The sequence below is a fragment of the Mus pahari genome, chromosome 12 (genome assembly GCF_900095145.1).
Source record: "Mus pahari chromosome 12, PAHARI_EIJ_v1.1, whole genome shotgun sequence".
Taxonomy (NCBI): Eukaryota; Metazoa; Chordata; class Mammalia; order Rodentia; family Muridae; genus Mus; species Mus pahari.
In genome coordinates this window covers 1,390,103-1,407,631 of record NC_034601.1, presented here as the reverse complement: position 1 = coordinate 1,407,631, position 17,529 = coordinate 1,390,103, and the positions used below count along the sequence as shown (strand labels likewise).

General features: G+C 49.5%; 1 protein-coding gene across 2 annotated transcripts in view; it reads right to left on the bottom strand.

Annotated features, from left to right (window-relative positions):
* Sec14l5 (SEC14 like lipid binding 5) overlaps positions 1-9,805 on the bottom strand; it is a 37,804-nt gene extending 27,999 nt beyond the window's left edge. For both annotated transcript variants that reach the window (XM_029544604.1, XM_029544605.1), the window contains exons 1-2: positions 9,633-9,805; positions 8,946-9,049 (exon numbers count right to left, since the gene is read on the bottom strand). In XM_029544604.1, the coding sequence (XP_029400464.1) occupies positions 8,946-9,008 (63 nt within the window). In that variant the 5' untranslated portion in view covers positions 9,009-9,049; positions 9,633-9,805. The remainder of the gene's footprint in view (positions 1-8,945; positions 9,050-9,632) is intronic.
* Positions 9,806-17,529: the final 7,724 nt, after the last annotated feature.

The window sequence follows — 17,529 nt, the reverse complement described above, 5'->3', positions numbered from 1 at the left end:
AGAAGAAGAAGAAACCTGAAGGAAGGAAGGAAGGAAGGAAGGAAGGAAGGAAGGAAGGAAGGAAGGAAGGAAGGAAGGAAGGAAGGAAGGAAGGAATATTCACACTATGGCTCCACAGGGATTTGAGAAGGATTTGGACTTGGATGTTCAGATCAGAGAAATGTTGCCAATAGCCAAAAGATAGGCACATCTGTTAATTGTGTGGTTCCTCCAGATAACAGACTATCTCTCAGTCATTTAAAACAAATGGAGTGCAGGTCCAGTGAGTGAAGGTGCTTGCTGCTAAACCCAGTGACCTGAGGCTGATCCCCAGTACCCACAAGGTAGGAGAAGAGTTGGCTCAAAAGTTGTCTTCTGACTTTCACACCCGCACCATGGCATGAGGGACACACACACACACACACACACACACACACACACACACACACACACAACCTAAACAAAATACAAACACCCCACACAACTTGGATGGTGCTGAATGAAATAAACCAAGCACTAAAGGGAAAACATAGTCTGATTTCTTCCCTTTGATACCCAGGATGCCTCTGTTTGTAGGCAAAGCAACAAGGAGGGCCCCCAGAGCCCCGGGCAGGGCAGCGGTGGAACACATGTGCTTTGCAGGTCTCCATTGGGCGGTGAGAGGCCTCTGGGGGTGCCAGTTACCCAGCAATGTATCTGTCCCCAATGTCACTGACAGGAGACTTAGAACAGTTGCCATGGCGGGGCTCTGTTTTGGCTTTTGTTGCTGTTGTTTGCCTTATGGAGCTGAAGTTGGAGCCCAGAGCCTCCCGTGTGCTTGGCAGGTGCTCGGCCATGGAACTGCAGCCCAGCCTGAGGCAGTGAACTCTGAGTCTCCTGTGTTCACTGTGAGAGACAAGTGGTGCTCCTGACAGCACTTCTCCATGCGTGGAACAGCTTCTTGTGTGTGTTTGTTTTGGTTTCTGTACCAAGGTCTCTATGTTTGTGTTGGTCACCACAACAGCTACCCAAGCAGGCTGGTGGCACACAGATACCATCCCAGCACTTAGGAGGTGGATCAGGAATTCAAGGCCGGTCTTAGCCACATACTGCATTTGAGCCTTGGCTGCAGGAGACGGTGCGGGTGGGGAAGAGGGACACAAATATACCTTAAATATGTCAGATAGGGAGCTGGAGAGATGGTTTGGCTGATGAGCATTTAGTGTTCTTCCAGAGAAGCGAGGTTCAGTTCCCAGCTCCCACGTGGTGGCTTAAAACCATCTCTAACTCCAGCTCCAGGAGTTCTAACACCCTCTACTGACCTCTGTGGGCACCAGGCATGCATATGGTGCACATATATGTATGCAGTTACAATACTCATATCCATAAAATAGCTTTTTAATTAAAAAAAAAAGGTTTTTTTTTTTTAATGCCAGACATGGTAGCACAGGACTGTAATCTCCTCTACCCGTAAACAGAGGCAATGGGATATATACAAGTTCAAGGCCATCCTGGTATCTTGGTATTATTTAGGGGATCAGACCAGACAAGAACACAGAGCAAGACTGTCTCAAGAGATAAATAAATGGGATGTGGTGGTACACACCTTTAGTCCCAGCATTCAGGAGTCAGAGGCAAAGGCTGATTTCTATGAGCGTGGTGTCAGCCTCGTCACCATAGAGAGTCCCAAGCCAGCTAGGACTACGCAGAGAAACAAACAAGCAATAGAGATAAATAAATAAAGACGGGGTGGGAGCTCAGGGGGTAAGAATGTACAAGCATGAGAATCTGGTCTATAATCTCTAGCACACAGAACTATTGGGGAGAGAACAGTGATTCTTCTCTGGGGATTGCTAACTCTAAATTCAGTGAAAGACCCTGTCTCAAGGGAATACGGTAGAGAGCAATAGACACTTGTGCACAGACACCACATACAAAGAAGAGAAAGAGAACCTGATCGTCAGACAGACACAGTGACAGCTTCCAGAACCTTCCTTAATGAAAAAGACCCTTAAAAACAAGTCAACCAGTCAACAGAAAAATGACACACCTCATCATCACAAACACAATCAGTGATCTAGTGCCTTCAGGAGCTAATACTCTGGCAGGATTGGTGACTGAGGACCTCCCCCTGTCCGCTTCAAGGCCTCTGGCATCGGGAGAGACTTCCCTGGGGAGTGGATAGGGATACCCCAAATCAGAGCTCGTCACCAAGGCAGAATTGCTTCGCTTCATCAGCTAGCAACCAGATCAAATGATGCCCTAGGGAACTCATTTAATCTCACTTAAATAAGGCCCCAGCTGCTTTATTAAAAGGGTACCCACAGCAACCATTCTGCTGGAACTGCTTTTGGCCCGGGCTGCAAGAGTATCCGGCTCTTTAGTAACAATCCGTTTGCTCAATTACACGCTGCGTATCAATACAGCATGGCCAAAGCTTTAAATATTTTAACACTGAATTGCAGGAGGGTGGAAAGCCTACCACTTAAAAAATTCCGCTTCAGGCCCCCTTTCCTCTTTACATTTAGGAGATCAAAGGAGATGGGGAGCCCAAGACACCCTGGGACAGTAGCCACACAAGAACGGATGGAGGGCATTTCTGAAGCCTCACCAAGCTTTGTCCCGGGCTTATACCCAGTGTCACGATGCAAACTCATTGTATGGAGTGAGTGGGAGCTTCTAAATTCCAGTCTACATTTTGCCGTGTGCTGGGTGTTACTGACACAGGACAAAATGGCAGCAAATGTTAAAGAAACAAAGTGTTAGGTTTGTGTGGGGGTGGGGGAGGGGGCTCAGAAGGACACAGAGGATTCCTGAAGAATAAGGAATTCATAGAAGAATTACTAACTCCGTGCCAGAGCAGCCACAATACGGTGGAAGTCCTATAGAGGTCAGGCTCCAGTTCCAGAGACAGGAGGCATGGTGGAGACTCCGAAGGGAAATGGAGGTTAACAGGGCAGAGGAGGGGGGCCCTTCCTGTACTTTGGGGGGAGGGGCATTCACAGCAAGTTTGTGGGCTGATTCCCTACAGAAGGCAGGGAAGGAAGTGGGGGAACAGGTGTGTGCCTTTACTGTAGATGTACTTCCCAAGTGAGATTATAGACATGTCCTCGCAGGGTCCCCAGGGTCTGATGCTTGCTCCCTGGAGGCTGGGTCGAGAAACTTCAGTGCAGCTGATAAAGCCAAAATCTCATTCAGAGTTTTGTCTTGCTAGAGATATTTCCATTGCGAATGTTCAAAGCCACCGACTGTGGCTAGGGCTGTGGCTCAGTTATGGTGTGGGTGGGCATGAGCCTTGGGTTTGATCCCCAGCACCACATTCAAAGCAATGTGCTTCAGCTTCAGTGAGAGGCTACCTCAAATAAGGACGGTGTCTTCTTCTAGCCCTCTCGGCCTACTCCCTTGAAGTGGGAGATGGGGTACCAAAATCCCCCCTTTTTTCATCTGTTTAAAACTATGTAAGGGCTGTTATGGGCTGGAGAGATGGTTCAGCGGTTAGGAGCGCTGCTGTTCTTCCAGAGAACCCGAGTTCACTTCCCAGTACCCACATGGCCGTTCACAATTGTCTGTAACTCCGGTTCCAGGGGATCCATGGCACCAGGCGCACATACCTGTGCATGCAGGCCCATACACATACCATACACTCACACTGTACCCTTACACGTAAAACTATATCAGATCATTCTATTATAGCATTATTAATTGTATAAACTACATTGCTGTTTATAAAATAAAATGTAGTTTAAAAACTTTAAGGGGCTAGAGAGATAGTTCGGTGGTTAAAAGCATATACTGCTCTTCTGGAAGACCCCTGTTCTGTTCCCAGAACCCATGTCAAGAGAACCACCTGTAGCTCCTGATCCAGGGATGTTGATACCCACAGGCACCTACACTCGTGCACACACTCACACATGCATACACATAATTGAAAATTAAATGTGTGTGTGTGTGTGTGTGTGTGTACGCGAGTGTGTGTGTCATTGCTGGACTTGGTGGTTCATACTTTTAGTCACAACCCTTCCTTGTAAGGCAGAGGCAGGCATTCTCTGTGAGTCTAGGTTCAGGCTGGCTTAAATAGCAAGATCGGGGCCAAGGCAAGTCTACATAGGAAGGCTTTGACCCGAACTCCCATAATAAAAGTATTGAAAGGGTTTTTTAATAAAATAAAGGTAGAGAATTCCTGAAGAAACATGATACCTGATATCAACCTCTGGCCTCCTCATACCTGTGTACACATCTGCCCTGTGTGTACATATACCACACACATACACAAACATACACTAACCCCCTCCTTTTTTTTTCCTTTTGAGGACAGTATGTAGCCAAGGCTGGACTTGAATCTACAATCTTCCTGCTTCAGACTGCCAAGTACATGAAACACCATGCCCAGATTAAAGATTTCAGACTCAGGGCTGGAGAGATGGCTCAGAGGTTAAGAGCACTGGCTGCTCTTCCAGAGGTCCTGAGTTCAAATCCCAGCAACCACATGGCGGCTCACAACCATCTGTAATGGGATCCAGTGCCCTCTTCTGGCATTCAGGTTTACATGCAAATAGAACACTCAGATACATACATACATACATACATACATACATACATACATACATACATATATACTTTTTTTAAAAAAAAAAAAAAAATTAAGCTCAGCCAGGCAGTGGGGACGCACGCCTTTAATCCCAGCACTTAAGAGGCAGAGGTAGATGGATCTCGCTCAGTTCAAGGACAGCCTGGTCTACAGATCAAGTTCTCTCTCCCCACTCCCCACCCCGTGTGTGTGTGTGTGTGTGTGTGTGTGTGTAGGTAAGTGCTCCAAAATGTTCAGACAGATGTTCAGACATTTTGGATGTCTCCCTCCATCTCTCTCCATCTCTCTGCATCTCTCTCCATCTTGTTTTTGAGGTATGATTGTTCACTACACCTGGAGCTCAGTACTAGGCTGACTGACCTCAAGCTCCGCCCTTCTCTATACCCCCATCCTGAGCATTAGAGGTGCACACTATTGTACCCAGCTTTTATAAGGTTGCTGGGGAACCCTGACTCAGGTTCTCATGGATACACAGCAAACCCTTTACCCACTGAGCCATCTCCCCGGCTCAAATCTTTAAAACAGTTTTCACAATTAGGAGGCTGACAATGGAGGATTGCTATGAGTTCCAAGCCAGTCTGAGCTACAGAGTGAAATCCTGTCTCAAAATAAACACTAATTAGTTGGGCCAGTGAAGTGGCTCAGTGGGTGAAGGTGTCTGTGGTAAGACTGAAGACCTGAGTTCAGTTTTCAGAACTCACATGGTAAAAGAAAACTGAATCCAGACAGTAATCCTCTGACTGGAGATGTCTGTCTGTCTGTCTGTCTGTCTGTCTGTCTAATCTATCTATCTATCTATCTATCTATCTATCTATCTATCTATCTATCTATCTATCTCTTTCACTCTCTAAAATGGTGTAATAAAAATTTTAGAAATCTTGCTGGAGAGCTGGCTCAGAGGTTAAAAGCACTGACTGCTCTTCCAGAGAGGACCAGAGTTTGGTTCCCAGAACACACATCAGGTGTCTCACAACCACCTGTGACTCCACTTCCAATATGCTCTGACCTTGGTGGGTGCCTCCAGACACATAAACTCATTCAGGCATACCTACACACACATAAATAGGAAAAAATAACCTTTAAAAAGTTTTTAGAAGCCAATCAGTGAATCTGGGAAGCCTTTCAGTTCCTGCTGGTGGGCTTTTGATGCATAGTGGGTAATCCAGTTCTCCAGACACCCCTGTCAAACACAAACCAAAAGGCCCGCCGCTCAGATGCCCGGAGGCAGCCGAGTTCATCCCCAGTGGTCCAGCCTGGAACCCACGCTGAGGGCAAGTATCAGCTGAGGAACAAAGAGGGGCATTAAGGGCAGAAAAACCCCTTTGTGCCTCCAAAGCCACAAGTTCTGTGTAGTTATGTGGTTATTTGAGGGACAATGGCGTTTTGTCAGCAGTCAGCAAAGCGTCTTTGTCTGTGGTGAAGCTGCAGGATCTGGACACAGACAAGAACAGGACGGAAGAGAGGAGGTGGCTGTGACCCGCCCTCCAGAGAACACTTTGAAGATGACTCAACGCAATTTACTTTTTAATTTGGTTGGTCGGTTGGTTGGTTTGGTTTTTGAGACAGGGTCTTTCTGTGGAGACTAGACTGGCCTCCAATTTACAGAGATAAACCTTCTCTTTTCTCTACCTCCACCTCCTCCTCCCTCTTCTTTTTCATTTGGGGCTGGAGGATGAGGGCTTGAGATAATGTCTATTATCTAGCCTTGTAGCTCACATGACTTTGCACTTCCAGTCCTCTTCCCTCTGCCATCTTCCCACCTACTGTTGAGATCCTAGTTGGGTGCCATCACACTTGATTGTGAATATTTTTTTATAACCTATACATGGTATGTTAAGTTTACATTTTTGTTTGTTTGTTGAGACGGGGTTTCTCCGTGTAGCCCTGGCCATCCTGGAACTCACTCTGTAGACCAGGCTGGCCTCAAAGTCAGAAATCCGCCTGCCTCTGCCCTCTGAGTGCTGGGATTAAAGGACGTGCCACCATTGCCTGGCTAAATTTCCATGTATTAAGCCCTCACAGTAGATCATTTTCCACCCTATAGATGTATGTCTTGGCTTCATGGCTGGAAAGGTTTTGAAACGATTCCAGAAGGAGAGGACAAACTCTCTCTTCTACTCAGCGAATGAATAGGCTCAGGAACTTAGAAAATGTGAGTAGCCAGGACCACTAAGAGGACTTACCTACCACTTCTTCTCCCCTCCCTAAGAGGTTTTTAAGTGTTTAAACTACATTGGTTGATTAATGATTGATTGGTTGATTGATTGATTTACCTGGGAGACTGTGCATGTAGAGGTCAGGGGACAGTTTTGGGGACTCTATTCTCTTTTACCATTTGGGCATCAGGGGTGAAACTCAGGACTTGAAGGCAGCCATCTTTATCCAATGAGCCATCTCACCAACCTTTCTCTTTTATACAGGGTCTCAAGTAGCTCAGGCTAGCCTTGAACTCATGATAAACTGAAGTAACCTAGCCTCCTAGCCTCCTACGTCTAACTTCTGGCCTGGGACTACGGTGGAGCACCACCATATGAGATGGCAAGTTGCTGAGGACTGAGCCCGGGGCTTTGTTCATGCCGAGAGAACACTCCACAGACTGAGACATAACCGTCTAGTATTGCCATCTGCTTGGTGTGAAGTGAGCTATGGACTGGGACCAACACACACGGACACGTACATGCACACGCACACTGTTAATCACCATGACAACCTTATGCCAGCGTATGGAAGATAGCAGCATGGACCCTGTGCTTCTGACCAAAGTGGCTGAGTTTCAGCCTCGCCCTCTGGAGTCACAGCCCCAAGGCAGAGAGGGGACACCCTACAGCCTGCCTGCACAAGGGTCACAGAACTCACAGCTCATTTCCTCTTCACCAGAGCCTGCTGGGGGAGCTGCAGATACCGACTCACTCAACCAGCAGCCTGTCACCATGATTTGGAAAGCCAGAGGTCTCTGTTTTAAAGATAGGCAGCAGAAGATCAGGAGTGGGGTCGCCTGCTCCCAGGGTCCCCAGCTTTTGTCAGCCTCACCATCCTAAGAACCAGCCACATGCAATGATGCCTTCTGTAGGCCTTTATCTTCTATAGGCCAGAAAAACGTAGGCATGTGGGCTCCTAGAGTCGGGTCCGGCAGGACACATGTGCAGATCCCCTAGCTGAGATGGGTTCTTGAAAAGCAGGCTAGGGTTAGCAGTTGGGGTGGAGTGCAGCAAGTGGGAAGACATTTGGTGTTTTAAACACTAGCAGGGGTATCCAAGCTTTTGACGCTGATATGCTGTTTTAGTCTACAAGTATATTGGGCCACATTCATAGCTATCCTGGGACAGAAGTAGCCCATGGGCCACAGGTTGGACACATTTGCAAAATATTTCAATATAATCACCTGTAAAACGTTTTTCTCTCCCCACCCATGTGTATGTGCATGCATGCGCACATGTGTGTGCTTGTGTGTGTGTGCTTGTCTCTCTGTGTGTGCACGTGTGTGGCTGTGCATGTGCGTGCTTGTGTGTGTGCTTGTGTGTGTGTGTGTCTGTGCATGTGAGTGCTTTTGTGTGTGCTTATGTGTCTGTGCATGTGTGTGCTTGTGTGTGTGTGTGTGTATGCATGCATGTGCGTGCTTGTGTGTGTGCTTGTGTGTGTGTGTCTGTGCATGTGAGTGCTTTTGTGTGTGCTTGTGTGTCTGTGCATGTGTGTGCTTGTGTGTGTGTGTGTATGCATGCATGTGTGTGCTTGGCATGGAATTCAGAGCCTTCTGCATGCTCTGTAAACATTCACCACTGTGCTGTCCCTCCAGTTCTAGACCTTGTATGATAACAGGGAATGACATATAATATCACAGGTACCTACTATGTGTCGATCATGTGGCTTCTGGGATACCAGTCACTTCTACTACTGTCCACCACAAGCCCGTGTCATAGCACTGCCCCCATTTCTCCGAGAAGAGACTGAAGTTCTGGAAGGCAGAGTGGTGGAACCATTCTCTAGCTCTGGCCTCCGTGCAAAAAATCTGACCCAGAAGGCCAAGGGTCTGCGGTCATGCCTAGGGACACAACTGCCCTGGTGCAAGACACTCACATATACACTCATACGGAGAGACTGCATCTCTATCTCCAATTTTTGTTTCTTTGTAGCCCCGGATGGCTTTGAACTCCTGATCCTCCTGCCTTTGAATGCAAGGACCATAGCACATATCCTCATTCTAGATATTGTATTTTATCTGCTCGGCAGTGTTCCAAGAGTCATGACAGGTGAGAGGGGGTGGTCAGGCAAAGAGGTCAGGAAGTCAGGGCAGCTGAAAAGTTCAGTAAAATGTCCCCATTTCACAGCCTGAAATGTCCTCTTTCTTTCCCACCATTGACCTCCAGTCACAAGAGGGGCCCGAGAACCAGGGGTCACTCACCGCCATGACCAGCTCGAATGGATACTTGTATACTCGGACAGGAGACTGGTATTTTTGCACCATGTTCGAACTCAGAAGCCACCAGGACAGAGAGAGCACAGAAGCTGGAAATGAAGAGTTACTGGTGAGGTGGCAGTTCCTCATGGCCACTGCCTACCAGGTGTCAGGCAGACCCGGTGCTCAAAGTAAGAAACTGATAGGATTATTAGCTAACCGGTACCCGTCCACTACCCAGCTCCCCAACCCACACTCAGCCCTCTGAGAGCAGGCAACACTTCATGCCATCTCCCCATTCCCACTCTTTCAGAGACACCCTCAATGCCACCCACTCCAGCAGGCACACACATTTGCAATTCTTACATTCCCACGATTGTCCTCGCACATTCTCCCCGTGACTTGCTGTGGACATCCTGCCCTGTGCCCACCCACACCCCCAGTATTTTTGTGCCTGCCCTTTCATTTTCCTCCATAATAGCCTGACACGTGCACCCTTCTGTACGGCTCACCTGCATCCCACTCCCACACAGGACAGCCCTTGTACACGCAGCATAGAACTTTGCACAGGCACTCAGCTCCCTGCAGCAACTCTGCACACGCGCACTCTATTCCCCCAGGTGCACACAAGTGCGCACCCACACAAAGCTATTCAAACACGCATACATGCGCAGGCCCCGCTGCTCTGCTCACCCTGAGAACTGCTGGAGACACAGCACAGTGCTCTGGCACTTGCTTGACCTGGGAGCTGAGCTCGCCAGATCACCAGGAGGCGCCTTGCCCGGAGCACAGAACTCAGGAGCTCAATAGCCACAGTCTTGCCCCAGCCTCTTGTCAATCCTACACAAACAGTGGCCTGGAGGGCAGAAGAGGGACCAGAGCAGTGACAGACGTGCCCGGCCTGGAGCGCTCCAGGACCCGGGACAGCGGGAGAGCCTGGCCTGGCCTGGCACCACCCCCACAAGATTATCTTGTTCCCTGATTGGTCTGGTCTCAACCCCGCCCCGGCCAGACTCGGCCCCTTGTCTTAAGCCTGCCCCTCATTTATATTCATCCCTCTCTTGGTCACGCCTTCAGCTCTACCCTTGCTCCCTATTGGCCATGGCTCGAGAAGACCCCACCCATGTTGACCCTGTCCACGTTCACCCAGACTCAACAAAGGCTCCGCCCCCAACCCAGTCTCTGTCCCCTTGAGGACTCAGCCCTGAGGACGCGACCCCTCCAACCCCGTTCATTTGCACCTGCCCAGAGTTACAGAGAGCGACTTCCCTAGTCTACAACTACCTCGCTCTGAGTAACCTCTTCTTCAACCTACTGCACCTGAACTTTTTTTTTTTTTCCGGTTCGGTTTGAGGCGGAATCCACACTGTCGACCAGTCGCGGCTATACTACCCCAACCTCCGGATTACAGATGTGCCCCACCATGTCCGGCTGACCCGTGGCCTTGAGCTCATTCTCCACCTGACCTCGCCTCGAAGGCTGCCGGGGTCTAGCCTAAATCCTTCCGAATGCGTTGTTTATTCACTCTTCACACCTTTACAGAGCGTTCACTGAAAGTCAGGCCGTCCGGCGTTAAATAAATTAGGCCGGCTGGAGAGACAGCTCAGCAGATAAAAGCAGGTACTAGTCTTCAAGAGGAACGGAGTTCAACTCCCAGCACCCAGGTCAAGAGGCTCACAACGTCCTGGAACCCCAGCTCCAGGGGGACCTCAGCAGGTACCAGCACTCCGCTACACATAAACATATACATAATCTAAAATAGCGAAAGTAAATCTTAAAAAATAAATAAGGTAATGCGTATTATTTGGTAATGTAGACATGGAGAAGAGTGCGGAGAAGATAATCAGGAAAAGGGTCACCCTAGGCTTTTGTCCCTTCTAACTTCAGCCGCATCCAAACCCTGCCAGTCTTCCCAGGGTGTCTAAGGGACCAGCTTCACTTCCATCAGCCCTCCCTTCTCTCAACCTAGCATTTCACCTTGCAAGAGCAAAGGAAATGGCCCTGATATTGTTGCCATCTTTGTTGCATCCCAGGTAAGATGTAATCAGACCTCACAGACAGCACGTGCTAAGCGCTATCTAGGTTATAAAGTAGAAATAGGAGTCAAAATTCCCAGTGTTACCACAAGGTGGCAGCAAAGGATAACCCAAGTAGCCACAGGCTATTGTTCTGTCCCTGGTCGCCAGTATTTGATTCATTGAGGGGACTCTAGTGGTCTCCCCCAGGATCAGCACAGTGACCTTAACACTGTCATCTGGTGTTTTCCCAATACCACACTTAAGCCACAACCTCCTCTGCTCCAAACCTTAGGGAAGATGTGACTGTGCTAGGAGACCAGTGGGTGACATGTTGGATACAGGGAAGTCTAAGGAAAGAGGGGTGCCCGTGCGTGGACAGAGCACTGTGCTCCACCTCCAGGGACACAAATGAATAATATCACTACCGCCACACAGGCACAATCTAGCACGGTTCTGCTAATTATCTCCACCGCTTCATTTGTACATATTGTTCTATACACTCTGCTAAAGCCTTTCAAATATAAATGCACTTAATCCCCAAACAGCTGCTGTCAGGAAGAAAGGGCTTGGAACTTGAGGGAGCTGGTGCAGGCAGAACACTGCGAACGCATTAAATGTCACCAAATGGTCTACAGTAAGATGGCTGACTGTGCGTTCTATACATTTCACCCCAACTCAAACAATAACTGCAGAGTTGGTAGTGTTGCCCGGCTCCCGTGAAGTTCTGGGTTCCACCACAGCACCACATGTAGCCCACATGGAATATCAGCACTCGGAGATGGAAGCAGGAGGGTCAGAAGTTCAAGGTCATCCTCAGACATAACGACAGAGCAAGTGTGAGGTTAGCATGGACTACATGAGACTGACCCAAAAGTAGATAGATAGATAGATAGATAGATAGATAGATAGATAGATAGATAGATAGATAGATAGACAGACAGACAGACAGACAGATAGATAATAGGAGTTGGAGAGATGGGTCATTGGTTAAGAGTGCTGCTACCCTGAGTGGCTCACACCTGCCTTTAACTCCGCACCAGGCAGGATATCCAGCGCTCCTTTCTGATTTCCAAGGGTACCCACACACGTGGCAAACACTCACAAGAACAGGTAGAAGTAAATAAAACAAATACGAATCTTTAAAATAAATAAGTAGAGGGGCTAGCGAGATGGCTTGGTGGTTAAAGAGCACTGGCTATTCTTCCAGAGGTTCTGGGTTCAATGCCCAGCCCTTATAACTCTCTGTGGTTCCAATTTCAGGGGCTCTGGGACGTTCACAGACATGCATGCGGGCCAATCACCAATGCACATAAAATAAAATAAATAAATAAAAATAAAATATAAGTTAGCAAATAGGTCCAAATAGTAAATCAGTAACGTGGTCTGGAAAGATAGCTTAGTGGGTGGCAACACTTGCCAATCAAGTGTGATTACGGGGGCGAGGCTCCTTAGGATGCCCGTGATTGCCAGGCAGATGTGACAGCCCACCTGTGATCCACCATGGGTGCAGATGACAGAGATCCCTGAAGCAAACGCAATAAAAAGAATTAGTGAATTTAGGATTCAAGTGAGAGACCCCACCTAAAAACATAAGGAGGAAAGTGCTTGCAAAGATGCTGAGTGTGGAGGCTCACGCCTTTAATCTTCTCACTCAGGAGAGCTCTGAGTTCGAGGCCAGCCTGGTCTACAAGAGTGAGTTCCAGGACAGCCAGGGCTACAGGGAGAAATCCTGTCTTACTTAGGGTTACTACTTCTATGATGAAACACCATGACCTAAAAGCACGTTGGGGAGGAAAGGGTTTATTTGGCTTACACTTCCATATTGCTGTTCATCATTGAAGGAAGTCAGGACAGGAACTCAAGCAGGGCAGGAACCTGGAGGCAGGAGCTGATGCTGAGGCCACAGAGGAGTGCTGCTTACTGGCTTGCTCCTCATGGCTTGCTCAGCCTGCTTTCTTATAGCACTCAGGACCACCAGCCCAGAGATAGCACCACCCAGCATAGGCTGGGCCCTCCCCCATCAATCACCAACTAAGAAAATGCCTTACAGGCTTGCTTACGGCCTGATCTAACAGAGGCATTTTCTTAATTAAGACTCCCTCCTCTCAGATGACTTTTTGCTTATGTTGAATTGACATACAACTAGCCAGTAAGCCCTGTCTCAAAAAAAAAAAACAAAAACAAAAGGAGAATGGACACCTAGCCTCTGTACAAATTTGCACACGCAAGCATCTGCATACACATACACACACACACACACTAAAATAAAATAAAATAGAACGTGAGAGTGCCCACTGCAGCCCACTGCAATACAGCAGCTCTCCGTGCATTCAAAGGCTGTGTAACCAGAGCGTGTCTTCACAACGCTCTCACCCTCAGAGCACTGTCTCTCCTCTCAGCCTGCCCCAGCCACTGCTTCTCATGGATATCACATCTGTCCCTGAAGTCCTCCACCTGTGCTATCTCCAGTTCTCAGCTCACAGCTCAGGACCTCCTTGGGGACCCTCTAGGGCCACCCAGGTCACAGTTGGGGTCCCTGAGCACAGTTGTTCCGGTTGTAACCTGCATGTATCACACAGTATTCCCGGTCACTTTGCAGCCTTGATTAGGCAGGAGCAGGGTCTAGAGGAGCCGATGCAGGAGCCTGCACAATTGGGCCCTGCCCACTCTGATCCCTGGCCTCCCCAGAGTCTGTTCATTCCCATAAAGGCTTCTGGATTCCACCCAGAGTCACCTGTGAGCCAAAGGTCACCTAAAGCAAGAAGACTTTAAGTAGTGGAGCCTCAGTATGGGGTGAGGGGGTGCACAGGGCTGGTTAGCTCTGTAGGCAGCGTGGATGCTGTCATAGATCTAACCCCTGGGTGACTTCTGCCCCTCTGTTCACAGATGTGTGGTCATACCGCCCCCTCTTTCATTGTATTTCACTTTAAGATTTGTTTTTATTTTAAATTATGTGCACACATGAGGGTGAATGCTAACAGAGCCAAAGACCCTGGAGCTGGAGTTAGAGGAGCCCCAGGAATTGAACTCGGGTCCTCTGTGAGTGCAGCACACACTCTTAAATGCTGAGCCATCTCTATAGTGCCTTTCCCCCCTTTAGACAGTCTTGCTATACAACCAAGGCTAGCGTTGTTTTGTTTTATCTGTAGCTGGGGATGGACCCCTACGGTCTCCCTCCAGACTGCTGGGCAAGTGTAGTGTCCCCAGCCACCCGTCCTTCCTTTCTGTGATCAAGTCCTACTCCCCTGTGGACAGGCCACATTCCACTCCCTTGTGGACAAGCATCTGTGCTTACAGTGTGGCATTAACAGGTGGATAAAAGCATGTGAATGGTGTAGAGATAATACAGACAGACAGACAGACAGACAGACAGACAGACAGACAGCCTGCCAGGGAGGAGTCAAGCTCGGACCCTAAGGCAAAGCCAGGCTGCATTTCACACTCCTCTGCCCCAGCCTCCTGAGCTTCCATCAAGAGAGAGGTGTCCATCATGCCCAGCTCCTGGGTTTTGAAAACACCTCAAAAGGGACAGAGACAGTAGGTGTTTTACAAGTGTCTCTGCCCACACGGTGTCCCCTAAGGGTCCCGGTTGTCACTGGTTACCTGCCTACCCTCTGGGTGAATATATTGGAGGGTATCTTTAATGAGAGACAGGATGTAGAAAGGAGACCCTCCTTGCTTCCTGCCTTCACCAAGGCCCTTTGCCTGCCTGCCCCCAGTGCTCCTGTTAGGAAGACAAAGGGTCCCTGCAGACTGAGGGAGGCACCCATGCTGGTTCCTGGACTGCTGTCATGCATAGCAAACTTGTGCCTTGAAACACGACACAGATTCCCGTCTCACAACCCAAGAGGCCTGGAAGCTGGAATGGGCCCCACTGGGCTAAAGGTGGGTGTCAGCTAACCCCTCCTTCTGCGAGCTCTGAAGGAAGCTGCTCTCTGGCCTCACCCAGACTCCAGGCCATCTGCAGAGAAAAGCTTCATGTGGGGAGAGAGCAAACAAATAGAGCATGCATAGTGTGGCCTTGCTGAGGCAAAGGGAGGGCTAGGTGTGGGCTACTGCACCCCAAAACAGGGACAAGATTCAGCCTGCCCTGGGATTCCCTCTCTCTACGATCCTAGATTGGACCATGGAGTCTGAAGAGAGAATATGGTAAGGGGAGGGGATTCTCTTCCTCCAGCCACACCAAGCCTGTGAGCTCTCCAGGAAAGGAGAGACAGCCAACCCCCTGTCCCTCTAGGTCAGTAGGAAGGCGAGAGGTCTGGGTGCCGGCTTCCACCTCAGTGTCCCTGGCAAAGATACTTCATTTAGTGCTGAGGGAGGCCAGGCAGGTGCCAGGCACATCTGGGCCCTGGGTTCAGAGAGAGACAAGGAGCCAGTTCTGTGTCACATCAGACTGCACTGGGCACTTGATAGGGACAGTAAAAAGTGGGATGAAGGTGGGCCCGAGGAGATGGTCCTGAGGCAGTAGTACACCCAGAGGGAGCCTAAGTGTGAGGGCTTGTCGGTTCTGCCTCTGCCTGCTCTGCTTAAGATACTGGCGAACAAGTGGGGAAGAAAGAAGGGAAGAGGAGGAGAGAGAGGAGGCTGGAGGAAGGAAGGAAGGGAGGAACAGAACAGGAAGATGAAGAGACTTGGAAGGGCCTGAGAACAGGGAGGAGGGAGGAAGAGCCTAAAACAAGAAAAAAGGGGGAGAGGGCTGAGAGGAGAGAGGGAGGAGGGACATGGGGGGGCAGGTGGAGGAGGAGCCTGGGAGGACGGAGAGAGGAGGGGGGAGCTGGAAACTAGGAGGAGGAGGGACATGGGAGGAGGGAGAGAGGAGGAGGGGAGCTAGAAACTAGGAGGAGGAGGGACATGGGAGGAGGGAGAGAGGAGGAGGGGCCTGGGAGGAGGGAGAGAGAAGGAGGGGCCTAGGAGGAGGGAGAGAGGAGGAGGGGAGCTGGAAACTAGGAGGAGGAGGGACATGGGAGGAGGAGGAAGAGAGGAGGAGGGGCCTGGGAGGAAGGAGAGAGGAGTAGGGAGCTGGAAACTAGGAGGAGGAGGAGGAACCTAGAAGCACACAGAGTTTCTTGTAGCAAGCTGGAAATGACAATGAAGGATGAAGTTCAGGCAAATGTCACATGGACAACTTTTGTGGATAAAAGGGAAACTGAGGAGAGCCTGCAGCCCGAGGAAGGAGAACGCCATTCCTGCAGGGTCACCCCCACAGGGCAGACAAGGAGCCTGTGACAATGACAGGGCAGAGGTTAGTTGGGTCCTCACCCTTGCTGCAGAGTTCTGTCCACAGGCTTGGGCAGATCATGGAGTGTCATGGACCAAGGGTCCTCAGTCCTCAGGCCCAGCATCCAGCTGACCCTCTGAAACCTCTCAATTAGACAATGCTCAACACGCAGCCATTCACGTTTACATAGAAACCTTTGATACTTCCACATAAGCAATATGAATGGCCAGACTGTTAGCCTCCTAGCTCGGCTGGGTGACATGGCTGTAATCGAAGCCATGTAGCCACGCTTGAGATTGAAGCAGGAGAAAGTTCAAGGGCTACAGAGTGAGTTCAAATCCAGCCCAGGAAACTTAGTGAGAGCCTATCTCAAAATATAAATAAATAATAAGTAAATACATAAGTTTTAATTTTTTAAATGTTTATCTATTTACTTATTTATTTTGAGACAGGGTCTCACTATATGGCTCTGGCTGGCCATGAACTCACAGAGAACCACCTGCCTCTGCCTCCCTAGCGCTAGGATTAAAGATATGGGCCACTATACCCAGCTATAAATAAATAAATACTTTAAAAGGCCGAGATGCAGTTCAGAAGGACACTTGTATTCGTGCAGTCCTGTGCTCAGTCCTCAGGACTGGAAAGAAAAAAATCCCAGCAGGGCCACCCCAGCATCTCCTGGACAGGGCACTCCCCACAGCAGCAGGGGCAGGCTCTTGTCCAGCCCACAGGAAAGGATGGGGCGGGGAACCCAGGGGTGGGAGGAGGGAGCTTTGTCCAAAGCAGGGTTTGTTTGATTCATCATCTGGGCCCTGGGCCCAGGCTGGGATTAAGTTTGAGTCTGTGACTGGAGAGGCGGCTGGGAGAGGAGCGGATGGGAGCTTGGCCACTGGGTCCCGGGCTGGAATGTTTGAGCTCAGCAGCAGCGGAGAGGAGACAAAGGTCAGGGGAGACCTAATGGGCAGATCATGACAGATTGGCAGGCGTATTTTAATCGCATCTACTCATACTTCATCACAGGCTTCCTTGGGACGTGATATCCCCAACATTCTCCGCAAACGTTCCCCACTGTGGAGGCTGCTCGCCTGCTCGCTATTGGCACTGGCTGGCACTTGAGTGCTTCCGCACCCTCTGTCTTCCTCTTCCTCTCCCCATCTCCCTCTCCCCTTCCCTTTCCCCTCCTCTTGCCTGCCTCTTCCCCTTCCCCCTTTCTCTCTCTCCCCCTCCCCTCTCTCTCCCCCTTCTCCTCTTCTCTCCTCTTTTTTCCTTTCTTTCTTTCTTTCTTTCTTTCTTTCTTTCTTTCTTTCTTTCTTTCTTTCTTTCTTTCTTTCTTTCTTTCTTTCTTTCGTTTTTG